Source organism: Dromaius novaehollandiae, chromosome Z, assembly GCF_036370855.1.
Source record: "Dromaius novaehollandiae isolate bDroNov1 chromosome Z, bDroNov1.hap1, whole genome shotgun sequence".
In the NCBI taxonomy this organism is placed as follows: Eukaryota; Metazoa; Chordata; class Aves; order Casuariiformes; family Dromaiidae; genus Dromaius; species Dromaius novaehollandiae.
Window position 1 is genome coordinate 72,974,321 of NC_088132.1, and position 25,989 is coordinate 73,000,309.

The 25,989-nt window shown below is 56.7% G+C and overlaps 3 protein-coding genes across 4 annotated transcripts in view; 1 reads left to right on the forward strand and 2 right to left on the reverse strand.

Annotated features, from left to right (window-relative positions):
- Positions 1-14,328, reverse strand: part of LOC135324921 (talin-1) — a 59,854-nt gene extending 45,526 nt beyond the window's left edge. For both annotated transcript variants that reach the window (XM_064502006.1, XM_064502005.1), the window contains exon 1: positions 14,193-14,328. The gene's annotated coding sequence lies outside the window, so the exon portion shown is untranslated. The remainder of the gene's footprint in view (positions 1-14,192) is intronic.
- Positions 14,329-14,458: 130 nt separating this feature from the next.
- LOC135324638 (cyclic AMP-responsive element-binding protein 3-like) lies at positions 14,459-20,725 on the forward strand. The gene is made up of 10 exons (XM_064501289.1): positions 14,459-14,544; positions 15,778-15,915; positions 15,998-16,274; positions 16,503-16,615; positions 16,824-16,916; positions 17,688-17,794; positions 18,336-18,404; positions 18,548-18,632; positions 18,778-18,859; positions 19,294-20,725. The coding sequence occupies exons 2-10, from the start codon at positions 15,778-15,780 to the stop codon at positions 19,665-19,667; spliced, it is 1,338 nt and encodes a 445-aa protein (XP_064357359.1). The 5' UTR covers positions 14,459-14,544; the 3' UTR covers positions 19,668-20,725.
- A 3,136-nt stretch (positions 20,726-23,861) lies between these two features.
- On the reverse strand, positions 23,862-24,906 carry LOC135325082 (avidin-like). Its single transcript, XM_064502559.1, has 4 exons — positions 24,823-24,906; positions 24,418-24,628; positions 24,209-24,341; positions 23,862-23,994 (listed from the first exon to the last, which is right to left on the reverse strand). Exons 1-4 carry the CDS (start codon positions 24,904-24,906, stop codon positions 23,961-23,963), a joined length of 462 nt encoding a protein of 153 aa, XP_064358629.1. The 3' UTR covers positions 23,862-23,960.
- Between the last annotated feature and the right edge of the window lie 1,083 nt (positions 24,907-25,989).

Consider the following 25,989-nt stretch of genomic DNA (forward strand, 5'->3'; position numbering starts at 1 on the left):
GTACCAGTTCCACCAGCACAGTTAGCATTTTGCAGGTGAACTGGCTTGGCACCGCTATCCAGCCTGGAGCATTGCTGAGCCATAAACCCAGCAGCAACGCACACTGCTGCAACGGGGAATCTGGGAAATGGCGAATGGGTTGGGTGCAGTGGGAAAAACAACAGCATAGCTGGACCCTGTAGTTAGGACACATGCTGCAAGACCAGGACTTACAATGCACCTTTACAATGGGAGCCAACTCCCAGGATGTGCTGAGGGTTTGGTTTCTGTTACCCAAAAGGATCACTGGTTTCTCCAGCTCAGGCTCACAAGCAGCAGAGGTTTTTGCTCTGTCTCCTGTCCCTGGGTTGTCTCCAAACCCAGCTGCTTCCCTTTCCTCAGTACCCAAGCCCTGGCTTTTCTATCGCAGGAACGTGATAGATGTCCAGGAATCCAACATCCAGGAACGCAGCTCCTGCTGTTCATGTCGCATGATCCCAGACTGACCCAGTGCCACCTGGATAACTGTTTTGTTTCTCTCTCGCTGCATGCTTCAGAAGGCAGGTCCAGTCTCCGGCCTGTTTGCTCCTAGTCAGTCCATCCCCATTTCTTCTCAATTTCAGACAGCACTTCCAGCAGCAGCCAACTGAATGCTGTGCCAGCCACCTGCCTGCAGACCTCCAAACAACCCACCAGCCTGGTGGGTCTCCCATGCATGGCTTCAAGTTGTCAAGAATTGTAGATTTTTATGACTTTTATTTAAGAAAAAGGAATCATAACCAATCCCAGAGGAGGCCAGAGCCAGCCTAGGCTGTGAACCACCTGCCCCAGGAGATGTGGGCAATGCTGACAACAGGACTCAGGATCCAATGTCAGACACAGGCAGAGCCACCTAGCTAGCCATGGCCATCCCAGCGGACATGAGAGGAACTCCTGCCTGCGATCTGGCAACACTCATGCACCAAAAGCCTGCAGGACACCTCTGCCTCCAGGCAGGTGAAGACCACTCTCTGCAAAGCCAGGCTCTGTCCTGGGATCAAGACCTCAGTGCTTCAGGGACCGTGCTGCAGTCCCAGGCCTCGCTCTGGCTATGGATCAGGCAGCTCCTGAGAAACAGGAGCGAAGGAAACGGCCCGTCCACCACCACTCTCTGACAAGATGCAGCCAGAGCCCTGAGGCAGAACCTGCCCCAATTTGAAGTGACAGATGCCTCTGAATTCACTGGAGGAAAGGGAAGCTCAGAGTAGTTGCCAATTTATACTGCACTTTCATGCTGCAATGAGTTTGCATGAGCAGTTTTTGCGGTAATAGAAAAGCCACAGTCCCTGCTAGGATGGCAGAATAGCTCTAGGATCCTTTCCCCCTCCTTAGTCAGCTGATTTCCAGGCAGAAGTGCTGTCTTCACAGACCTCCTCCTCTTAGTATCTGCCCCACGGCAGCTGAACAAGCACCACCTCTACAACTAGCACTACCATTCATTGAAAGTACCAGCTTGGAAAGGCACCATTCCCTCTCTGTACGGTATGAGCACTCCAAGACCAGGGTCTATTGCACCAGATGCTGCCCAAACCCAGGGTAAGAGAGTCCTTGCACAAAGCAACTTGCAGAAGGACATGCACATGGCAGGAGGGGAAGCAGCACAGCACAGAGGAGGAGCTGCAATGCCCAAGGCCCGGAGCAGCAGAGATGGGAAGAAATTGTGAGCTCCCAGCTCACAAGGCAAGGCCTCATCTTGGATCTTTAGGCAACCCAGAATCACCCATGGTCCCTGCAGAAAAGATGTTTCGCTCTTCACCTTTATCCCTGCTTGCTCTGTGTCTGATGTGTACAGTCCTGACAGCACAGGCCCACATCACATCTAATGCAGAGCACCTGCAAGACGTACACCAAAAAGGGTCATGCCACTCCTCCCCCCATCAGATCTAGAGATTACCCAGCTGCAGGGCATGTTTTCTCAGGAGCCTAGCAAAGCTCCTGGAGCAATAGTTGTCCCCTGAGTCAGTCTGACCTGACTCACCTGCCCTGGCAAGAAGCCAGACATGGAGCAGATATGGGCAAAGGACTGCCCTTTGTGGCAGCAGCCTACAATTATGCTGAATTACACAACTCGACGAGGTGGTTTAATTTATGCACATGTAAGTTTGCGTTGGTACTGGAAGGGGTAATACCTCTTTCAGTTTCTCTCCTCAAGCAGGCAGGCCCAGCACTTCCTTGCACTAAGGCTCAGGAGGCCAGATGGTGAGGCAAACCAAGGAACAGCTCTGGCGAGCTTGTGTGGCAGGAAATCCATCTTCCTGCCTGCGAGTGCCTCACCGGGATGGCCTCCGTCCTGGTGAGTATCCGCAGACCTGCCTCCAATTTAAACATATCAACCAGAGAGCCACAACAGCAACCCTCTGCATCCACTGCAGCAAAAAGAGAGCTCGGAGGACAGGAGAGGGGGCGGAGAGCCACAAGTCCCGGAGTCACTCACCCTGCCTGCTGCCTCTGCGCTCTCCAAGTCTCTGCGCTGCTGCATGCAAGCCCCAGAATCAGCATTTCTGGGCATCGGGTGCCTTTGCTATGCAACTCAACACCCTGGATATCACGTTTCCTCGAGAAGCACTATTAGGGACAAAGTAAGCAACCTGAAAGGACTCGAGCAAGCTGGCAAGACACCCACCCACAGCATTCAGTAGTGCTGAAGCTCTTGCAGCAATGCAGTGCGGTGCAAGTGCCTGCTAAAGGAGCAGTGCTATGGAGCTACATGCTACATGAAACGGGCCCCAAGCCAGGTCAAGCTTTAAGGAAATAACAGGCTGGCCTCAAAATGAGGATGAGCATCCTCAAAAGGCCTCTGAAACACTGGGGCCAGGTTTAACGACATAACTAGAACAACATGATTTCCACAGCAGATTAAACTCAGAGAGAAATAACAAAAACAAAAGGAGGTTGTAAATAAGTCTGCCACCGGCCCACTTGCGGCTTGTAGGGAGAGTCCTTTCCGCTGGGTTTACCCTCAGTCCAGCAGGCTCACAACGCTTCTCTGAGTTGCGGCAACCTCTGGCTCCCTACAAAGCGTCATTCATTCCCCGTGTCCCGCGGCAGGCCTGGCGGCGTGGCTGCTCCCCGCTCTTTGCAGCTCGCCCCGGCAGCCCCAGCCCTGCTTCCCTTCCCTTTCTTCTCCTCCCAAGCCTGCTCATAGGGAAGGAGGGACGTGCGTTCTCTCCAGAGGGAACAAATTGATCCAGAAAGCAGCCCTACAGACTTTCTACAGAGCAGCAGCTCAAGCAGCATCGGTCTGTCACTCTGTGGGGGACAGTCCCGGCTGAGACGTGCCTGGAGACTCAGAGCAGCGGCAAGGGAAGTGGGAGGCAGCACGCCCCCGCTCTCCGCCAGTCCTTTAAGGGACGGAGGAGGAAAGAGCAAGACCTGAAATGGATAAAAAGTAACTGGATCTGATTTTGGTCAGGAATGAGTCAGAGCAGGCAGAAACAGAGGGGGATGGAAGGGTTGGGCACACCGGGAAGGCTGGGTCTGACTCCCGCGTGCGTTTGAAGAGCGACAACGGCAGGAGGGTCTGCCTGTGCAGTGCCCTGCGCCCGGCATCCCTGGAGCCGGGGAGTGCCTCCCGCCCGGGTGCGGGGCCGGGCTTGGAGCGAGGCTCCAGGGTCAGCGGGGTGGAGCGCGCTGCCTCCTCCGCCGGCGCGTGGAGACCTTCCAGCTCTGCATTCCTGAGCCGTTCAGCAATGTTTCTGCAAGCGCCGCTCGCGGAGGCCCACGGCTCCCCATTGGCTCCGCGCGCCGCTGACAAGGAATGAAATGTATTTCGGGTCTGGCGGGAGCCAGCCAGCAGCGCCGCGGCGGAGGAGCATCAGTGGCATGTGGAAAGGAGAAGGAGGCACCCGCACGTGTGCAAACCCCTCCTCGGTTCGTGCATGTCCCGCCGCCGCTGACCTCCACCCATACCCCAGCTTGCCACAGCACCTCCTCTGCGCACACCTCCCAGGGCTGACGCCTTCCCCAAGTGCATCCGAGGGCCCAAATGCCCCCTCAGATCTCGCATACAGAAGCGCCCTTTCTATACTCCACCTCCAAGCTGCCCACCCTCCTCCTCACAGCAGGAAAGCTGCAAATGGCTCCACCCAGGCTCCAACTTTTTGGCATGCTCATCACCATGGCGTACTAACCGGGACGGCAGGCAGTCAGCAACCACATGTCACAGGCGACACAAAAACTTTCCCACACGAGCAAAGTTGCGGCACTTTTATCGGATGAGGAATAAGCTGCTCTAGAAGAGGTTTTTCCAATGTTTCATACATTGGGCGGCTTGCTGTGGTCACCACGCCAGCTCTTGACACCTTCTCTACACCCAGAAACATTCCCGAGCTGAGCAGAAGACTGCTCTCCATCCCTCCCTCTGAACGGCAGCAGCTGCAGGAGAAGGAGCGCGTGTCACTGCCAAGATGAGGCCAGAGCCCGGGAGAGAAAGAGGGGAAAGAAGTCAGATGCTGACAGAGGGAGGGACGGAGACGAGCCAAGCCATGCCAGCACCATGGGGACAGCCGCGTTACTCTTGCCACAGCCATCTCCACAACTTGAACTTTTCTAGATGCCAATTTTGTGCTTGCAGTGAGAACGGGCAGGGTTAAGGGCACCGCAACAGCGGAGCATTCAGGAAAGCTAACCAGCCCATCTAAGGAGAAAAAAGCACGCAGTCCCAGGCAGCCAAACCTGGGGCAAAGCTTCCTCCTGGACTCAAGCTTGGTGACAAGTTTAAGCCTGAAGGCAGAAGCAGTCTGTACATGGCAGGAGCACCAAGTATGCAGGGCATTTTTATGCCATCAGGAAGTACTGGCACTTTAGTGTTGTTTCTATTAGCAATTCCTGAATAGGAAGAGAGCAAATACCATTCAAATTATGCATTGTAAATAAAACATGGAGTTAGCGTAATAAAGATGGTGCAAGCAGGCAGCAACCCTTTCAACCTTGCTGCAAAACCACCAGCATGCTGACTGTTCAAGAACACCTACTCTTTTACAAAATGATCAATTCAGTCAATCAGCAATTGCACCACAAAGCGACCTGAAAGATAAACCCGACTGGAAAAACATGCCGTTTGATAGCAAGAGCGCTGCCTCCAACGCAGCACGTGCAGTCTGAAGGGAGCAGCCCAGCGCCGTGCCACGCACGCTCCTCTCCAGCTCCACGGGGACAGGCAGGGCCTCCATGACCGCGAGCCACAACACAGCGCGAACACAAGCATCAGCTTTGTGTTTTGTGGAAAGCAAAGTGTTACCTTACAAGATGTAAGGTGCTAAGGACTAGGGGGGGGGGAAAAGTCGCACTTCTTTCTGCGGTGACTGCTTCAGGCCTGAATCAATGCAAAGTTCTGCAGCAGCGTAAGGGCTGAAAACGTCAAGCAAGTATTGAAAGGAAAGAAAGATGATGCGTTTTTATTTCCATATTCTGAGGAAACAGCTTAACCTCCAACAAATGAACTTTGCTCACTTCTGCTTAAATAGCAAAGATTACATTGATTTCTAAAGATGTACCTCTTATCAATTCCTACAATCATTTGTCAAGGAACGCAGTAATGAATCATGAGGCTTGCAAATCTGTCTGGATGTCTCCTGCTGGAAAGATCTATGTTGACGGGGCACCAATTTTGGGCCTTGGTGGTGAAGGCCTGTGTGGACTTCCCTGCGGGTACTAGGTTTTTAGAAAAAAAACCCCAAACATATATATATATAGAGAGAGAGACTATGTAAGGGACAGAGGACGGAATGGGAGTTCTGGTACAGCAAAGCCAAACAAACTCACCGCCACAGGCAAGCCACAAGCAGTGCCATTAAAAAACTACCATTGCGATCTCTTCTACATTTCCTTGGCAGGGTCATCCCAAACGTTAAACACATCTTGCTGAGAAAGAAGAAACTCCAGTTTTCCCAAAGGGAGTTCAAAATTCCTTTCGCAAGAGGAATGCCAGTGCTGCACTCCGCCACTGACAGGCAGCTCTCGAGAAGATCAAGCAGCGCGCCTGCAGCCAGCTGCTGCAAGCACACTGACATTTGCACTTCGTGCAAAGGGGACTTTGATCGAAGCACAACAAGAGTCCTTTGATGTGCACAGATCTACCGAGAGGCACAGATCTACCGAGAGGCACTGACATTACAACAGCAACCAAAGGAGGTTTCAGAGGAACTGGACAGGCTGTAGGCTGGTGACACTACTCATGGTCTCCATGGCAATCCGGCATCATCTAAACTAGAACGACTCAGATCTAAGAAAAGACTTCACATACTACCAAACATTCAGCCAAAAGGATCCATGCTGAACCCACAAAAATGAGGAAGAGGCTGAAATGCGCTGATGTAGACCTGAGTTTCTTCCTTTTCTTCTACTACCTAACGCAGTTCCACAACTTCTGCTCTAAGTATATAAAACAGTCCATAGCATCCAAATGATGTGAAATTTCTGAAACAAAACAACAGAAGGACAGCCAAGTTTAAATTGTCCCCCTGCGGGGGGGGGGGGGGGGGGGGAAGGGGGAAGGACAGGCTTGATGAATGCACAAAAATTTTTCTGGCACCTAGCCAGCATAGAAAAGCAAACATGTTAGCAACCATTTATTGGTATGCAAAAGCAGATAAGCAAACATAGCAGTGATCCAGCTAGCTAACAGGCTACAAGTTAGACGAACACATTTACGCATTCGATTGAAAATTGCAAGCTTTTCATCTATGAAAACGTACGCAATCATCCTTCAGCTTTGAGAAATGAACATGTTGCTTCAACAAGCGCCAGAATATGGGCTTTCTTCTTCCAAAACTTTTGTGGGCTCCCACCCGCCTCCCCAGGAAATTCCCCATCTGCTCCCTTTCCCCCCTGTCCCGCAGTTGCCCCATAAGAGCTTTAGCTAGGTCTGGGGCCCACGTTTATTATAGCAAGGAAGTGGAGGGATGTTGCTGACTCAGGGCAGAGGTGAGCACAGAAGAGCAGCGTTTAAATGCCCTTCAGCCTAACCCCGAGCATCCTTCACGCTCAGCGCCACGGCGGGCTGGAGAAAGACAGGACACGAAAGCCCGCGCGCGCAAGGGAGGAGAAGCAGGAAAGAGCAGTGCCCGTCTCCGTTGTGCTACAGACACAGTGCCAGCTTGGGAGTTCGCGCTACACAAGGAAAATGGACTGCTGCACCGAAGGACTTCTGGCTTGAATCGCTTTCAGCGGTGCTTCGAGTTTCATTTAAAAACGAGCGCTATGCCACCAGACACGCTCACAACCGTGCAAAACAACTGATCAATAAGGACAAGAACAGCAGCCAGCCTTGGGCAGACTGAAGAAAAAAAGCCAGGCCAGAGCCCCAGGCTCTCCCCCTGCCAGTTTGAGAAGCGAGTTGTTTTTCTGCCATTTTCTACCTTCCAGAGCACGGATTTTTTCGATGCTGTTTCAGTCTAAGAAAGAACTATGTCATTTCTGGAGCCACTGAAAGTAAATTTTCCATCACACGATGTAACTGCTATATTTGCGTCCACTGACTTCAGAGTAACGAGGCAAGAACAGTTGCAGAGCAAGTTTTATATTTAAAAAAAATATATATCCGCTAGTACTGCCAGACTGTCTTCAAACACAGCCTGTGCAACACACCGGTGGAAAGTTTCCAGAACAAACTGCAAATCTTTACCAAATAAAACAATTTCGCCATTTTAAGTATATAAGCTCTAAAGGAGACACCACACAAGATTGCTTTACAGCCACGTCAAAGTATTTAGGAGAGACGGGAATATTCCTGCAGCTCGTGTGTGGCAGCTGCGTGAGGACGGGAGAGCAGCGGCAGAGACCTCCTTACAGGAAGTTTTATCAGCCATCCTGCACAGCGACGGACTGCTAATAGCTCCGCTGCCGCAGCCAGCTAGGGCTTTTTATAAGCACAACAGTTACACACTCGGTTAACATGGGCTCCGACTGCCAACAGCTCTGCACTCACCAGCGAAGGCCCTGCATTTTTCGCTTGCACAGAGGTCAGCAGAAAGCCTAACAGCAACACTCATTTCACTCGCAGAGCTCTGAAACATTTGCACATGCTTTGCACAGCAAAAACGGCAAGGAGTTTCGTATTGTGGTAGACGGCCTCAGAAAGCAAGGCTTACTCATGACCCCAGATTCACCTGTGGCAGCAGCAGAACCCGTATCTAGTCATTAGACCCATCGCTCTTTAAGCTTTTTGCATGAAGCGCAGCACTGATTTCCACCGTGGTTCATCAGGCAGAAGCCAGTCTCCACCTCAGCCCTGCACGCAAGGCTGGGCACTTCAGCCGGCTGACCAGGGCACAACCACCACTGCTTGGAAGGTCCACTCCTGTTCAATACATTATTTTTTTTCTTCTCAATTTAGGAGAAGATAAAGCAACTAGATATCACATTCCCACTCCCGACCATCCTATGCCAACCACTGTTACACACAAGCTTCCTCTGGTCCAAAACACCTGAAATATATCTGACAAAACCAGGTTGCAAGCGTGAGGCAGGAAACCTCAGGCTGTAGCTCCACAGACGCTATACTAGTAAAAAGCAGCTCTGCCCTCCTCCTTCTCTGGCCTGACACAAGCATTTGCCCAAGAGCACAAGGAACCAAATTTAAAAAATTAACCCTGTAAAAAAACAAGACCCCGCTCAGTGTGCAGCCTCAGCAGCACCCTACCCAGGGACAGCAGGAAAGCAGCTTCTTGGGGCTCAAAGTGCTCGGGGGGCTCTGGCCTGGCTGCAGGAGTCCTCCATTACGAGGCTAATGCTAATAAAGTGACAGAAATATCGGAGATATCGGTGACTCAGCCAGACGTTGATCCGCAGGCTGAGCCACCAGCCCCACGCCAGCGGCCGGGCCCGAACGCTGCCTAGCTGATTCATCCCACTTCCTCTTTCTCAGCCGCGCAGCTGGTCATCGACCTGGATCCATGCAGTGAGAAGGTCTCCCCCAGCCAGGGCGCGCGTGCTGCCAGCACGGCGAGGGACGCGCTCGCGCCCGGACGCAGAGACGGGCCAGGAGACGGCCAGAGCCTGAGGTGAAGCTCCAAGGGGCACCGCTGCCCCGGCCCACGTGCCCCTGCCCAGCCCCAGGCCCGGCAGCGCTCCTGGACCGGCTGCACCGGGAGCCCCTGCTTTGCTGACAGGCTTGCATTCCAGCGGCCACCCTGGTGTCATTTGTGGTCGGAACGAGAGACGTAAGGGAGACGGATAATGACCGGGCTCCTCGAGACAAGCAGCTTCCCAAGCAAACGCAAGGAAGCGGAGCCCCCCAGCAGCTGCCTCCCAGCTTCCTTCCTGATGACCGCGCTCTGCGGCTCAGGGTGGTCGTGCCGATGGGAAGAGAGGAGCATCCTCCGGTCCCCGCAGAGATGCAACAGGAGGGGCAGTGTCGGTCCGCACGGAACGGCCAGAACGTGGGAAACAAACCCCAGACAGAGATCAACAGTGTGGTGGGCTGTGGCGGGGGAGTGACAGGACAAGCAGGGATCCTGCGGCTCCGCTGCAGCCTTCAAGGGGGGAACTCCACAGTTTCCCATGACAGTGGTTGTTCCATGAAACCAACCTCCAGCCGCCCGAAAATTCATCCGCATTAAGTCAGAGCAGCCTTAGCCATTAACTGCTGGGGTCTGCTATCCACCCCCAGGCCTATCTACTGGTGTGAGGCATCCTTCCTCGCAGACCAGCCCAGGGAACTCCGAGCAGGAAGAAAAAGCTCCCTCTCCCACTTCTCCAGAGCAAGGATACCCAAACTACAGCATCCACAGGGCAACCCACAACAAGGCAAACGCACAGAACGGCAAACAGCACAGAGCGCCTGCCCAGTGAGCGCATTGCCTCCTGCCGCCATGACACCGCGCTCCAGCTCCTCTGGCCCCAGGCTCTTCCACAGGTAGCTTTCGCCATGTCCTTAGTGAACCTTTCCTCCAGCACTGAGTCCCGAAAGTGCCTCTCAGGGGTAACAGGAGCTCGCTCAGGCTCCACAGAGACCATCAGAGGCCACAATCCTGGCCTTCACGCTGCACGGGCTGTTTCACCCAGCTGCCTTTGAATTGCTAAGGGTGAACAGACATCGCTTGGGTGCCATCCACCCAGGAGGCAGGATGAAGGCATTAAGCTCTAGAAAGTTTGTCCTACTGGCTCATGTTCTCCATTCCCCTCTGAAGGTGTTTTACTCGTATCTGAGGGAGCACTTTTTCCTCTTTTGGCCATTAGTTCTGCCTCTGCTGGAAGAGAGGAACAGAACTGCCCAAAGAGGCCTTCAGCTTTGGTACGCATGACCAGCCCAAACTCTCAGAAACGCAACGGCCTGTCTTCCCCCCTCTTCTCTCCAACCCTGGACATACAGAAACAGCCCAGAGTGAGGCAGGGGCAGCACGGCCTCCGAGTACCAGAGCACCCTGTGAGAGTCTAGCAGAGCGCTGGGCTCTACGCTCGTAGCCATATATGCTCTGTACACTGGGAAGAGGAGACACTATTCCCTTCACAGCAAGTTGCAGATAAGATATTCAGTGGTTAGCAACACTAAGTGTCCTGGGTCATGCCTGCCAGAGGCCAGCTTGGGCTACTTGCCATTTCAAAACCCACTTTTATCTTCTATCCTCCGTTATGAAGTCAGCGCTGGGTCACAGCGGGTACTATACAATCATAGCCCTCGGCAGGGATTGCACAAGGCCGCATTATTCACCTACTATGAAGCAACACACGCAGCCAGTGAGGAAACGGCGAAAACAAAAGAGCTTTACCGCATTTCTGACCTCTGCTCAGGTAGCCTGTGGCTATCAGAGCTGTCTCCTTACCTAGCGCAGAGGCTGACACCTAAAGCAGTGGGTAGGGCCAAGTCATGGGGCTGTGCCAACTTTTCTCCAGCTAAGAGTCACCAAACTTCAACTCCAAAAAGGAGAGGGCTGCACACCGTACATTACAAGTTCCTGCTCCAGTGGATCTTCTGATCCCTGTCCCCTGGTCCTCAAGCAACTGCCAGGACATGTCATTTAAGGAGCTGGGCCTGCATGGGATGGACCCAACTCTCTCAGACAGTATTCAGCCCCCCGGACTCAAGCACACAGCAAGGCCCAGCTCCACTGACCAGAAAGAGGTTGGGGTTTCAGAGCATACATCCCCCGCAGCATCCCCGGGCAGCTCCACCGAGGTTCCTGCCAGGAAACGAGAGCCTGGGTGCAAGCGAGGTGCTGCCCAGGGAAACAACCATCCAGCAATTGCAAAGATGCCCAGCAAAACAGGCAGCTACAGCAGCCAACCTGACATAGAGGACCAGGAGAACAACTCCCTCTGCTAAGGGATGAGGAGACTTACAACTATGGAGGAGACAAGTGCAAACCGTGCGTTTGCCCCACATGCAAACCCACCTTCCTCATTTCATGACATATGACACAAACTAGCAGCCCACAGGCCATGTTAGGAGCTGCTAATTTAGCACTCAGTGGTTTTCACTTCATGGTCTGTGGACTACTTTAAAGGGATTCATGAAGGGTAATCAAAAGGAAAAAAAAAGAAGTCTAATGCCAGTAAACTTAAATCGAATACTCAAGGGTCCATGCCTTTGCTGGCACAAGTTTTAGATGGCTGCCAGTGAAGCGAGGCCGAAATCTGCTGCTTGAAAGGAACCCGTTCCCTCTCCTGCCTCATCTCTCCCACTTCTCGGTTTTTCAGACCCTTTATCAGGAAGCCAGCAGATTCCAGCAACGTTAAAGATCCCAAAAATATTTCCCCTCCCCTTCTCAGCAGTGACATGAAGGGAGAGAGGAGAAAGGAGTAAACAATTATTGCTACCAAATATGGATCTAACAGCCAGCGATGAAGCCACAGCCTAAGCATTTAAACATGCTGCCGGCAGATTCAAAGGGCCAAGGACCCGTCCTTCAGGAGAGGCAGCCCGGAGCTCGACAGCTTCGGCACTAAGGCTCAGGGCAGGAGACAACACGGGGAAACGACACAGCAAAGCAGGGCTGGGTAGGGAACAAGGAGTCATCGCAGACAGTGCGGAAGATGAGGCAGCCTCTCCCTTGCCTCATTAATTTGCTCCACCCAGGGCATGGTGGGCAGCTCCCCAGCCCCTCACACCCTGTGGTCTTCTCCTTCCCAGCCGCTCTGGCTCGGCTCCGGGGCCGCTACGAGCCCAGAACGAGGAAGGGGTGCAACAAGCTCGGCGCGGCTGCAGTGCAGGAACCCGCGTCACATTTCCCCTTTTGGGGTTTACGCTCACAGCTGCAATGCTTTGACTGGAGCCCGTGGACAGGCAACAGTGCTGCAGGCAGCACAGGAGGAGCTCCAGGGCGGATGGGAGCTACGCATCCCACCCCAGCACCCTCTCCTGGGGGCACAATCGGCCTTTTGTCCCGGGATCAGCAGTCCAACCGCCCACGTGAGGCCAGCTGCAGGAGCTCTCAGGGGTGACCAGTGACCTCCTTTGGCCCCGAAGCAGCCAGGACACATGGCCAAGAGGAGAACGTCCTCAGGCTTCTCCACTCAACAATAAGTTATGCCAAACCTGGGTAAAACCCAGGGGCGCAGGCTTATCCTAGCGCTGCAGAGCTCACCTATACCTCCTGGGCTTGGAGAGGCAGAACTCCAGTTTGGATTTCCCCCTTCTCATCAGCAAACCTCTCAAATAGCCAGGCGAGGGGAGGGGGGAGGAAAATTGTCGGAGACACCCTTCCCACTTCCCCTCAGCTTGCAGTCACTACACGTCAAGCAGGGCGGACAGGAAGAGAGGAGGCACTTAGGCAACACAGGGCCCAGAGAAAAAAGGAGAGCTTTGTAGCTCAGATGCCAGGGTAACACTGCTGTTCCCCACAAGACATGAAACCAATTAGTCAGCCCTGGGGCCTGACTGCACACCAGCACAGCAGCTGGTCCTCTTTCACGAGCTACCGCTCTGGACATCTTGTTAACATGCACTATCGCTGCGTAGTTGTCAAACGCTTTCGTATACACAGTTTAAAGCCTACTCTAAAAGAGGCCACTTTTCCCTCCCTCGCAGGCACCCAGCCCAGCTGAGCCCCATGGGTGCGCTCCAAACGGGGAGGGGGACAGTGATAACCCCCTCTATAAATACCTCCAGACACAGCAGCATACAAGCTGGGAACTTCCTCTCCTGCGGCGCAGGGCAGCTATAATTGGCTCCGAACAGCCGAGCTGGTCAGACTCGGCGAAAAGGAAGTGCCAGGGGCACTTCCACGCTGGGGCACGTCCGGCTGGAGTTGGTCCCTGCAGTGCCCTGCCCGCCCTAGCCCAGCGCCCAGCCGGGGAAAGGAGCCCGTGCTGGAGAAAGGGGCACTGAACTCGCACCAGGCCTCCGGACGGATAATTACAGCAGGCTACGTTGCTGCCCTGGTACCAGACGAGACAGAAGAGTATTTCCATCCCAGCCACCAGGAGCCTCTTGCCCAGACCCACAGCTGGGGGCCGTTTTCAGCACCCCTGAGCTCCTACCGCTCTCCATATCCCACCACATGCCCGTGCACAGGGCTGCTCATTGACAAGTTACTCTGTGAGACTGGAAGAATGTTAACCGCCCCACCATCACCACTATCTCCACTGGTTTCATACCTACCATGGGTTTAGGCTGAGCCTACCTTAACGTTTCCCAGAAAGGGCTTTTCTATTTCAGGAACTGCCTCTGCCGTTTCCAGCCACTGCCCCTTCTCTTTCACAGGTTTTCAATCATATATTGCCATTTTCCTTCTGCTGGACTCCTCTGCTACACAAGTCCGCCAAGGCGCATCCCACTCACCTCCGAGCGGGCCGCATTGAACAGACACCACGGCCACCAGTCGGGGCATTAAGCTAAGCGGCAATATCCTGCTCGCACGCTCTGACTCACCTTGGGGCACTTGCAGACAGACGAGCCTGACTCACCTCCACCGTTAATTCCCCCCAGGGGACGGCTACGGTGCTGCTAAGCTTTACCTGCCCGGCACGGCCCCTCCCCGAGCCCCTCGCTTCAGCCGCAGTGAGTCGGGCTCGTCCCCTCGCGCAGATGCCTTAGGGCCGGGGCCCGCGGGGACGCAGAGGCGCCGCCCGCCCGGCCACAAGGCCGAGGGCGGCCTGCCGCGGGGACACCCTTCCCGTAGCCCCGGGCCGCAAGGCTCTGCCCCGGCTCCCCCCTCGGTAGCAGCACCCCTCCCCCGGTAAGCGGCCCCCAGGCCCTGCCCCAGCCCGGCGGAGCAGGCGCTCCCGCCGCCTACCTGTGCGTCGGCAGGAGCTGCGCGCCTGGACGGCCAGGACCGCCGAGCCTCTGCGGCGGCGGCGGCGGCGGGGCGGCACCGCCCGCTTCCCGCCCCGCCCCGCCCGCGCATGCGCATGCGCACGCTGCCCGCTGCCCACGGGGCTCCTCGCGCACCGCCCCTCCCGCGCGCGCCGCCACCGCCGCGTGCCGGCAGCCAATGGGAGCCCGCCGCTTCGCCACCTCCCCCGCGGGCAGGGCGGTGCCGCCCCGCCCCGCCCCGCCCCGCGCCGCGCGCGCGGCCTGCTGGGAGGGCGCTGACGTCATTCGTGGTGCGTTGGAAGCGGCGCTGCCGGACGGCGCCGCGCGGCGAGGTAAGGGGCTGGGGGGGCCCAGGCGTCCGGGGCTGCCACCCCTTCCCGCCCCCTGCCTCCCGGAGCTGGGGGGGTCAGGTGCCCCCCCCCGCCCCCGTCCGAGCGAGCTGGGGCCGTCCACACAGCGCCGCGGGGGCTGGGGCGGCAGCAGGGCCCGGCGCTGGCGACCCCGGGGCTCCGCCGGGCTCCGTGCGGCCGTTGGCGCCCCGCGAGGTGCCGGGCACTGTGGGTCGCGCACGCGCGGTTGGCTCTGTGGAGAACGGGCGTTGCGGTGCGGGGGAGGCGGCGCCCTCAGGGTCCGGCCCTGGGCTGCGCTGCCCGGTGTTCAGTGGCCGCCAGGCGCAGCTGCCCCTCGGGTGCGTTGCGTGGCCGCGCCGTGCTTGCCGCGGGCAGCCTCGTCTGTGAGAGGTCTCGGCTCCACCAGGCGAGGTGCGCGGGCAGGGTCTGCCACGTACGGGGGTGCTCCCGTGGCCCTTCCTTCTGCCCCGTTTGCTCTCTTCCTCCCTTGCTGCCTGCCCAGAGCTGCGTGTTCAGTGCGTGCTTCCTAGCTGGAGGATTCTGTGCCCGTGGAAACAACGGGCCCCAGCACTGCTTGGACTCTGCCTTGCCCCCCCGCCCCCTTCCTCTTCTTGCTCCATTTCCTGCTTACTTGGCTCAGTAAGCAGTGCAGTCTGGCATGGCTGCCCTGCACATCAGCTTCCTGCTTCCTGGCAGCTGGTGCAGCAGCTGTGTGGCTGCAGTCTGCACTGGCTGCTTTTTTTTTTTTTTTTCCCCTCCCAAGTTGTGACACCTGTCAGATAGATCCAAAAGTTTAATGGTGCCAGTGGGAGTGCTGGCCTGGCCAGCTGCAGGTCAGTGCCACAGCACCTTCAGGCATCAGTGAAATGGTGGAATTTGTTTACCTTGTATGCTCTCTGCAGGAGAAAGTCTGGGGCCCTTCCGCTTTCCCTCATCTTCCAGAACTTTGCCCTCTGGGTGGAGCCTCACCCCGATGGCCTGCTCCGACTAGGCTGGCAGGGAAGGCGATGCAGGGCAACCGCAAGTGGCGCCCACACCCTTGCTGGGATGGCAGTCATGAACTGGCCTCTTGCGTGGTGTCATTTCTGCAGGCTGCTGACCGCTGTTCCCATTGCACGAGGAGACTTTGTACTTCAGCACAGGGACTGAGTGATATGCCAGCGGAGTGCTGGTATCTCCACTGGGGCCCGTGGTCATTTTGGTTGTCTTGTTCAGATGTCGTGCCCAGAGGAACTGGCTGCCCTGGCAGATGAGGACCTGCTTGACTTTCTCCTGAAGGATGATATTCCCTGCACTGAAGTCCCAAGAGAGGAGAGCAGCCTGCTGGAAGACTGGGGCCTGCCAGAGCCTGAGGTGAGTTGTTCTGGAGGAATTGCTGGTGGGTTGTGATCCAGGAGGTTTGGCTCCCTGCTTAGTGGAAGCTTTTTCTCTGCAGCTTCTGAACAACAAGGAGATGGATGACTTCATCAGCTCCCTGCTGAGCCCCTTTGTAGATGAACCAGGCACGCTGCAGGGTTACTCACCTGCTGACAGTGACAGTGGCATTTCTGAGGACCAAAATTTGTCCCATAGCCCTGGCAGTGACTTTGCCAGCAGCCCTCGGAGCTCAGACATTGTGCAGTTTGATCACAATTACTCCCTTCATCAGGATGGGCCTGTGCTGGAAAGTGTGAGGTCTGAGGTGGCAGAAGGAGATGTTTCCATTGACCTTGGTAAGTCGGGGGTCTATCTTTTCTAGCAACGTGTGGTGTTGTGCCTAGCAGAAAAACAGTCCAGCGTAGGGTTTTCTTGTGTGGGAACCAGGCAGCAATGGATAGAACCAGCTTGGTGGTTCTCTGCGGCCGTACAGTTGTGGTCTCATGCTGCTCAAAGTTGGCTGGCCAAGTGGGTCTGTGCTGCCTCACAGAGGCCTGGAGCTTGACTCTCTTCTCTTTCCCTAGAGATGTGGACAGGTTTGGAAAGCCCAACTGAGGCACTGGAACAGAACTTCAGTTTTCCTACTGCTGTCGCCGTGGATGCTGGACCCCAGTATATGCCTGGAGCCACCATGCAGGTACTGACTCCCTAAGGCGTGGAAGTGTGTGCTGGTGGGCCCCGGCCTTTGCTCACATTCTCCTCTTCTCTCCTGGCTTAATTACTGTGGGGGTATCTCTGAGGAAAGCGTGATGCTGCTTTGGGAGAGCTGATCCTGGTTCTGTATGCCTTCTCTGCCCTGGACTGTACTTTGGATTCTTAGCAGGCCTATTTTGGCTGTTTTCTAGTTCGACTTCCCAGAGTTGATTCTGACGGAGGAGGAGAGGCAGCTCCTGGAGAAAGAAGGTGTTTCATTACCAACCAGCATGCCGCTGACCAAAGTGAGTCCTTGCTACAGCCGGTAACTCCCAAACTGACTCGAAGTACGTGAACACTTCAACCAGAGTAGGGGTTTACAATGCAGGACAGTGCCTTGCTGAGAGTATTAGCCCCCAGGTGCTGAGTTCAGGGCACCATCTGGCAGGTCCAGGGAAGGTGGATCCCTTCAAGGGCCAGGGGGATCCACATGCAAAGCAGTCTCTGTTTTTTTAGTCAGGTAGATGCAGAGCAGCCATCCCATTAGCTGTTGGGAGGTGATGTGGTTTCTTGTGGCAGGGGCTTCCTCTCTGCTGTGCAGAGACTGGAATGGAGAGGAAAGATCTGTGCTACTATTGCTGCTCAAGACATCTCCAGCAGTGTGAAATACCCTTTGGCTGTAGCCCTGGGCTGCCCGCAGAGATATGGAGAGCAGCAAGAAACCTAGCTGCTTTCAATCTCCCCAGTTGTGACTGTTTGCAGAAGACAATTGTTCTACAATTGCCCTCAGCCTTTTTCCTCCTGCTTGTCTAATGGCTTGTGAGCTGTGTGCTTTTCATCTTGTTTGTGTGTGCCTCACTCTTTTGATAGACCTGGAAACTCCTGGTTGTGTCATCAGGCCAGAGTTTGCCTTCCAGCTAGTCCAGTTCATTCTGTGTTTTGGGGAAGACAGAGGACAAACGTACCTGGGTTGATGCCCTTCTCAGCAGGGATGAGCGCTGAGGCATCCACGGGTTTTGTTAGGCCTGAGTTGCCAACACCCTGGGGTGGCTGCTCATCAGAGACGGCTCTTGCAGGCTGAAGAGCGGCTTCTGAAGAAAGTGCGACGGAAGATCCGGAACAAGCAGTCAGCCCAGGATAGTCGTCGCAGGAAGAAGATCTACGTGGATGGCCTGGAAAACAGGTACCTGCACATGGCAGCAGTACTCTGCTGCTGCTGGGATCTTGCAACCCTGGGCAGAAAGTCAGGTCGACCCTATAGTTTGGGCAGCAGCTCTTCTCAGGAGGCTCAAAAGCTTGGAAAAAGGTTTTCTGTGCTCTCTTAACTTTGGAGATGGCCCAGGGCTTGTTCAGTTTAAGCAGAATACTGGCTTGCCAGCGCCCACATGTTCTCCATGTCAGACTAGTTTGCAATGCAGCCTCGTGTCACTGATCTACAGGGCTGACTGATGTGCAGTTAGGAGCAAGCATCATTATAGATAGTGTGATGCTTCTCTGAGGGACAGGTCAGGGCTCATCCTTCCCCAGCCTTGTGTGAGATGTCATTCTCCAGGCTTTGCACCACCTGGTGCCAGGTAGATGCCAGGAGCATCTGCCCCAGAGAGCCACCCGTAGAGCTGGGGGCTGATTTTCTGAGGAGGGACTCCAGTGAAGTCCCTGCCATTGGCTAACAAATTAAAACCTCTCTGTTTCTCCCCCCTGTGCTGTTTGTCTCTCCTGGGAAGGGTGGCAACCTGCACAGCTCAGAACCATGAGCTCCAGAAGAAGGTGCAGCTGCTGCAGAAGCAGAACATGTGAGTTCTCATTGTGGGATGTGGCTGGGGCTGTGATATGGAAGGCTGTTCCTCTCCTCAGGATTGCGATCTGTCCCTGGCTGGAAAGGGAGAGGTTCTTGCTTCAGCTGCTGCATTAATCTGCGTTGCCTGCTTTCTTGCAGGTCGTTGCTTGAGCAGCTGCGGAAACTTCAGGCCCTGGTGAGGCAGTCCACAACCAAAACTACCACAGCAAGCACCTGCATTATGGTGAGTGGCTTCAGCCCAGGTTTTTCTGAAGGGGTCTCTGTTGTCACCCCAAGTTTGGGAGAGTGGTATTAATTGCAGCCAGTGATGCCTGTGTATGCCCTAAGGTCAGGAGGGCTTTGCTGATGGCCTCTTTCTCCCTTTCCAGGTCCTGGTTCTGTCCTTCTGCCTCATTCTCTCCCCCAGCCTCTATTCATTTGGGAGCAGAGGGCCACAGCCAGAGCTCAGAGGTGAGTGCCCAGGGACTGAGGCCTGGTTCCAGGTGAAGTGTCACCCTCCAGGGCAGAGCACTTCCCTCAGAGATGGCCTGAACTCTTGGACAACAGCCCCTTGCCTGGGGTGAGCTTTTGGTTTGGCTTTACTGTCTTGCCCCAGCTCTGGACTCTTCCTCAGCCCCATTGCTGAGTCTTGCCTGGGGGTGGGGCCCTGGGTCAAGGGCAATACCAGAACTATGTAGATCCTTTCCCTCTTGGGGCACAAGCTGTGCTTGTGCCTGGTGGCTGTGCAGCACTGTTTCCTTGCCTCCGCTGGGAGGAGGCAGCCCTAGTTGAATGTCTTTTCTCCTATGGGCTCTGCGGTGTCCCGTGCTCAGAACAGGACCACAAGTTTGATGTGTCCTGCTCTCCAGGTGGGAATGACAAGGTTGGCTCTACCTCTCTTGCAGTGCTGTCACGGCAGATCCGCGAGTTCCCAAGCCAGGTTTGGCAGGCAGCACCTGATGTGCAGGAGGAAACTGTGCTGGAGAAGCTTAGTCCAGAGCCTGAAGATGCCTCGCTGTTGGGCAGCCTCAATCAGTCACGGGAAGAGGGGCAGAGTCCACCCAAGCCTGATCCCAGGTCCGCTTTCAACAGCAACTCATCCTCTGACCCTCCAGTGGCAGCCAGCTCTGAGCTGGGTCCTCTGCAGCCCCAGGACCAGCGCTCTGGGAGCGATGCTTTGCGCTCAGCGGTGACAGCGGCTTGGGAAGCCAAGAGGCAGGAGTGGGTGGAACGCACTGCCAGCATTGTCATCCAGCAGCACCGTGTGGATGAGATGTGACCACCATCTCATCTTGCTTGTCAGGGTGGTGCTGGGAGCCCTGTTGAGAAGGGACAAGCAGAACTGTGTTAACAGATAATCTATCAAAGCAAATGCTTTTAAATACTCTCCTGATAGCTGGCGGCTCAGAGGGTTTACCGGGGAGGAATCATTTTAGAGGTGACCTGTTCGTACACTCTGCCCCATATATCCGTAACAGGACCCTATCAGGGATGAGGTAGGAAACTCTGGGAGCTTTGTTTCCTGCTGTGGCTGTTGACATGGTCTGTAGCCCTCAGTGAGTGCCGTGGCTCGCTACGGAAGGGCTGAGGTGTGAGGGTGAGGGCACTCGGGTGCCTGAGGGGCCCGATACCTGCTCTGTCTGGAGGCAGGTGGTGACAAGTGCCCCGTCCCACTTCTCCCCTGCCCAGATGGAGTTGAACAGGCTGAGTCCTGTACTTCTCACTGTGTGTGGCAGCCACAAGCATCCCTTTAACCCCACACTGTTGTCTGATTTCTGGGTGTGAGATGGCGAGCTGGATGCTGACTTGCGGTGCCCTTAAAGGGAGTGGTCCTGCCATTGCACCAGGCCGTGCATTTCCCCCTGTTCCTGCTAGCTGTTGAGCCCTGGCACAGCTCTTGGTCTGACTAGAGAAGGTGGTGTGGAGTCCTTCCCCAGCCGTGCATGCTGTCTGCCATCCAGCTTTCTGGGGCCTAGCCTTTCCCCTCCCACAAACCTGAGAGCAGGACTTCAGTGTCGCAGGGAGAAGGGGCATGCCTCGTACCAGACTACCAAAGCAGGAGCAGCACAGAGCAGCAGAGCTGCTTGCTTTTCTGAAGGCTTTCTGTATGCAGGCCGGTTTCAAAGCCGTGTCCTCATGTGCCTGTGCTGGCCAGGGAGGCAGTCAGCTGGCTGTGATTGCTCTCTGCAAGGCTGAGCGGAAACACTTTGCACTCCAGGAAAGACCAGCTCAGCTTAGCAGTACTGGTGGAGCATCTCTCCTTGTCCTACATCAGTTCTAAGCTAGTGAAGACATTTCCATATTAATTATGTGTAAATAAAGCATGCCCTCTGCGCAGCTGTGCCCTCTGTGGTCTTGTCAGTTGGGGACTGGGCTGGGCAGCGGAGGTTAGGGGCTGCGCAAAGGTCTGGGAGCTTTGTGAAACTATCTCCAAGTGCAGGAGCCCCACTTCTGAGCCTAATGGGGGATTGGGGAGTGGCCACCCTCCCCTTATGGCTTAACAAACAGAGCAGTGACCTGGGCTGCAGGAGGACTGACATCTACTCCTGCTTTTGGTCTTCTGGGTGACCTCAGGAGAGCCCCTGGGAGCAGACACTGCCTTGTGTTCCCCTTGGTGCACTCTGTGCAGAGGGCTCGCTGGAATGCCATGCAAAATTACCGTGTGGTGCTGCCCTCTTTCCCCTCTTTTAGAGACGTACAAACGCTCCTGGAGTGCTTTTGGAGATGAATTCACGCTCTGAGCACCCAGAGCCCAAGCGTGAAAGTCGGGGGAGCAGTGGCAACGCGCCTGCTGTGCTGTGCCATGTGTAGCGAAGCTGCTGGTGCAGCGGAACTGAGCAGCTTCCCTTGTAGGAAACGAGAGGAGCCCATGTCTGCCCCCCCTCCACTTTTGTAACCGAGGAGCTGCACAATCGCAGGAAGCAGAGCAAAGACAGAGCGGTGCAACCAGGCCTGTCCCCGCGGCCGAGGGGGGTGCGGGAGGGCCGTTCCTGCTGTGCGGACAGGTGGTTGCTAAATCAGGACTGGGTTGGGGCTGGCATCTGGGGAGCTGGGAAGCTGTTAGCCCTTGTGGTTCCTGTTCTTGCTGAGCCCTTTGAAGTGGCACAGCCTCTGTCTTCCTAGTGAGCTCTCTGCATGTGCTGACTGCTGCCTGTCTTAGTTTGCCTCTCCTTGAACCGCTGCTGGGCTGAACGCCCTCCCCTCTGAGGTAGGCTAGGGTCTGCCCGTTTTGTCCATCAGAACCTGCAGTTTGGAGAGTCGTGGGTCTGTGTGCCGTGTTTCACACAAAGTTGCTCCGGAGAAGCACAAATGGGCCTGTTTCCAGGCTGCTGTGGCCTCTCCCGCTGCTGCCTGGCAGCAGTAAATCACAGAGTTTGCATGAGCGTAGCTCAGCCTTACCTGCTTGCTCTGGTTGGAGTTGAGAGCTGTGAGACGTCACTTTTGTTGGGACCTGTGCTGCCACCTTTGGAGCCGGGTGGCTTGTCCCCACAGCCTGCCTTCCCACTGCAGCCTGAGAGCACTCTGACTGCCTCTCTTGTAGAAATGTACCCTCCACTCTGGCCGGGCGCTTCCCGGAGCAGGCGAGTGTGGCTGCTCAACACAGGGTGCAGGAGCAACTGCTGGTGCCAGGGTGGCTGGAAAACCTGTCTGTACCTGTCCCCACCAAAGCCCAGGTGGGGGTCGGGTAGTGATGGGGAGCGACCGTGTTCACCTGGCCTATTTCTGCATCTGCCCTTGTCCGGCTGCATGTTGCTGATATCATTGGCTCTCCAGAGCAGCTCTTGAGGCCTGGGACAAGAGCTCTTCAAGAGCTTTTTGAAGACACCTCGCATTTTCTTCTCTGGAGTGCCTATAGGCCTCGTGGACGGTTGGAGTTAAGCCTTCCCTCATATCCTCCCTCTTCAGAGCCACCAGATCTGTGGGTTGCCGCTTCAGAACTGTGGCCCCAAGAGCCGGTGGAAGCTGTTTTGCTTTCCTGACGGGGGCAAGCAAGCACAGGCCACGCTGGTGTCTCCTTGCAGCCTGCTTTTCTCCAGGAAGGCAGGACTGGCAGAGACCTGGAGGCTGGTGCCCTCGGTGTGGGCAGATACCACGCGCAGCCCTCCGACCAGATGTACTGCTGCATCCCCAGGAAGCTGCTCAGCCCCGCAGGAGGTTCAAATGGCCACTGCACTCACGCTGCTGAGCCTTGGCCCAGTGCTGATCAATACTTATATGAGTCATCAAAACTAAAGTGTTGCAGGGTTGCTAGCAGTGCAGGGAGCGGGCACTGGAGCTGGTGTGTGGCCAGGAGCAACAGGGTCAGCCCTGCGCTCCAGAGAGGTCTCGACTGCTTGGCCAAGTGTCAGGAAAAGATAGCTCCGGGAGAGCGGGCAGGCAGCCAGGAAAACACGCAGGGTGCCTCAGTGAAAGCATCTGGACGCAAGCTCTTGGCATGAGGCACCGTGCCAGGCAGCGCAGCCCTTCGGTGCAGAGACACTGTGGTAGACAGCAGACTGAGAGGCTGGGGTATCTCGGAGGCCGAAGCCAGCTCAGGTACTGCACTTGGGATGTGTCTGCATGGACAGTTTGGGGGGACGATTGCTCTGCAGGTCTCGGTGCTGCTGCAGTGCTGCTATTTTTTATCAAAAGGAACAGGAGGAGCCTGGTATCTACGTGATAAACCTCCTCCCTGATGGAGACTGCTGATGACACCTTGTTTCCTTGAATGCTGCAGGGATTGGAGAGCAGGAGGCAGGTCTTTGCTGTGAGCCTGTCCCTCCAGGAAGCGCTGTGCTGCGTGTGCGCATTGTGCTGCATGTGCATCGCTGCAGCGCTGTGTGTCCTGTGCATGCGCACGTGCTTTCTGCAAAGCTGTGCTCTGCCGTTGGCGTTTGCACAGGCTCCCCCCAAACCTGCACACTCTGGATGAGGCCAACATGTGGCCTGAGCTTGGGATCACCTCCCTGTCAGCTCTTTTAGTCCAGAACTTGACCCGCTTCCCGCTGTATCCTGGGTCAAAGGCAGTAGGATGAGTACCTTCTGTGTGGCTTTGAGACCAGGAGGAGCATCTCCCTGAGGGGCAGGAGTTTCGGTTAGCAGCAGCAGCGAGGAGGACAGCCCTTTCTGAAGGCAGCCTAAGCCCTCCGTAAGCACCACATCATTATTTTTGCCCACTAGCACCAGCTGCTGGATATTGGTGGAAACAGGAAAAACTAGCAGAAATCTGGGAGCCCGTCTGAAAACCAGCAGCCCCGCGGGACGGACGCGGAGCACCGGGGCGGCAGGGACAGGTGGCGGGGCTGCCTGCGCCAGAGGGTGGTGGCCCGGGAGCCCTGGCGTCCTCAGGGAGGCTGTGGGATGCTGCGCCTTCCTGCGTGCATCCCGAGGGATGGAGCCCCCCTGGGGGGGGAGGATGGGCAGGGCAGAATATAGAGCCAAGAGCTGCTTTTCCACGAAAAAGAAAAGAAAATAGCCTTTTATTTTTCCCCGGATGTGCAGCGTTCATGTGCGGGCTGCAAACTTGCAGCAGGCAGGTGCAGGCTGTCTCCTCGTGGCGGTGGCCTCGCCTGGTGGATTTTCCCGCCTGCTGTCACTTTATCCGGGTGAAAACGCTCGTGCCGATCCTGCGGGAAGCCCCCCGTCACCGCAGCTCACCCGGCTTGGGGCACTGCCGGCAGGATGCCCGGGCATCCGGCACTGGTGGCGCCACCAGCACTGGGGTCCCTGAAGGCCAGTCCCCCATCGGCGGTGCCAGGACCCCCTTGCTCACTGCTGCCCAGAGCCGAGGGTCCCTTTTCCCCCCCGCCGGCCTCCCCCGCGGTGCAGCCCGGTGCTCACCTGGTGGCTTTCCAGTCCTCGGTGGGGCTCGCCACCTCCTCCCGCAGCAGCCACAGGGCGTGCAGGGACTCCTCGCCGGCCTCATCCACGAAGCACTGGCCCACGAAGGCCGTCGTGCTGCCTCCCGGTGCCTCTGCACGGGCCGGCATGAGCCGGGGCACCGGCCGCCTGCGGGCGCTGCCCCCAGCCCCGTCCCCCCCATCGCGTACCTCGGTGCTGCCAGTGCACAGCGAAGGAGAAGGTGGGCTGCGCCACCAGCCCCGCGTCCTGCTGTGACCCCTTCAGCGGCGAGGCCGGGATCTGGGGGTCGCTGGCAACGGCACCCGGCAGGTAGGAGCCTGAGAAGCCGCCGTCCTGCCCGAGGATGGACACCACCATCCGGCAGCCGCCGTCGCTCCGCCACGAGCCTGAGAGGACGCACTGCAAGGCGAGGGCTGCCGTGGGGCACGCTGGACCCACCCTGGCGATGCCATTGCAAGCTCTCTGCAAGGCCTCGGGCTTCCCCACGCGATGGCTCAGCGCGTGGGGTCTCCGGGCAGACCCCCGCCATCCCTAGCGGGGAGCATCCCCGCAGCATCCCGCCACCCATGCCGGCTCCCACGCCGGCCCCGTACCTTCCTCCCGGCGGGGCTGGCGCACGTTGCCAGGGCCAGGGCCAGGGCCAGGGCCAGGAGCAGGGCCAGACCGCCGCTCTCCATGGTCCCAGGGCTGCTGCAGCTCCCCGCGCCCCGGCCCCCTTTATAGCCCTGCGGGCTGTAACTGGAGCGCCCGGCTGGCCAAGTGCTGGCCGGCGGTGGCAGGGCGCCCAGGAAACACGAGGCGAGGAGGTCTGTGTGACCTGGCAGTGCCGAGGCACGCGGGCGAGCAGCAGCTATAGATAGAGGTGGCACGGCTGTCCCGAGCGGGCCTGGTCCTGGCGCCGGCTCTGGGATGAAGGATGGGGACGGGGCTCTTCAGCGGGTGATGACTGGCGGGGACCGCAGCCCCGCTCCCCCCCCCGCCTGACCTCACGGGGACCCCTGAGTGCCTAACTCCCTGGCATGCCCATTCCCCCGAGGGACAAGTCCTCGCAGCAAGGGCTGCCCCTTTCCCTAACATTTCAGGTAAGGTGGGATTTTCCCGTTCATTCCCAAACCCCGGGTCCGACCTGAGCGGCTGCTCTGTGCCGAGCCGTCCCCGGCTGCGTAGCGGCAGAGGGGTTCTGCAGCACTTGGAAATCACTCCTTATTGCTGTTTTTTCCTCTGCTTTTAAGGCCCCACCCTAAGAGCACCCTGGATAAAAATCAGCTTCCTTGCTTGGAAATTCATTTCCTTAAAATTTTGGGCTAGGAGCCGCTGCTGACTTGAATCCTCACACGCCCCCGCTTTGCTGGCCCAGCCCTGGCAGCGGCGGCGGGTTGCAATGCTTTTACACGCCACAGAGGACTGAAGGCTTTTTGCTTCGGCAGACTAACATCTCCCCCCACCAGCCTGATGTCCCTGCTAACATTTTCACTTTTTGCTTTAGTGTGAGGCAGGGGAGGAAAAAACCACCCTGGGCGACACTGGGGGCCATGCTGGCCGTCACTGTATTTGCCCTGTGGCTCTGGCAGCCTCGGGGTGTGCACCGCAGCGCGCGCCTCCCTGCGCTGCCTCTCCGGGGTGGCAGCACTTCTCCCGTGAACGGGAAAGCACCCGGCCGGCTCCAGGGGCTGGAAACTCGCGGGTGCGTGCTTCAAGCCGAGGAGGGCTCCCTGCCCGGCTGGGGATGGGCTCCACCGGGGGAACTGCCAGTCAGACTG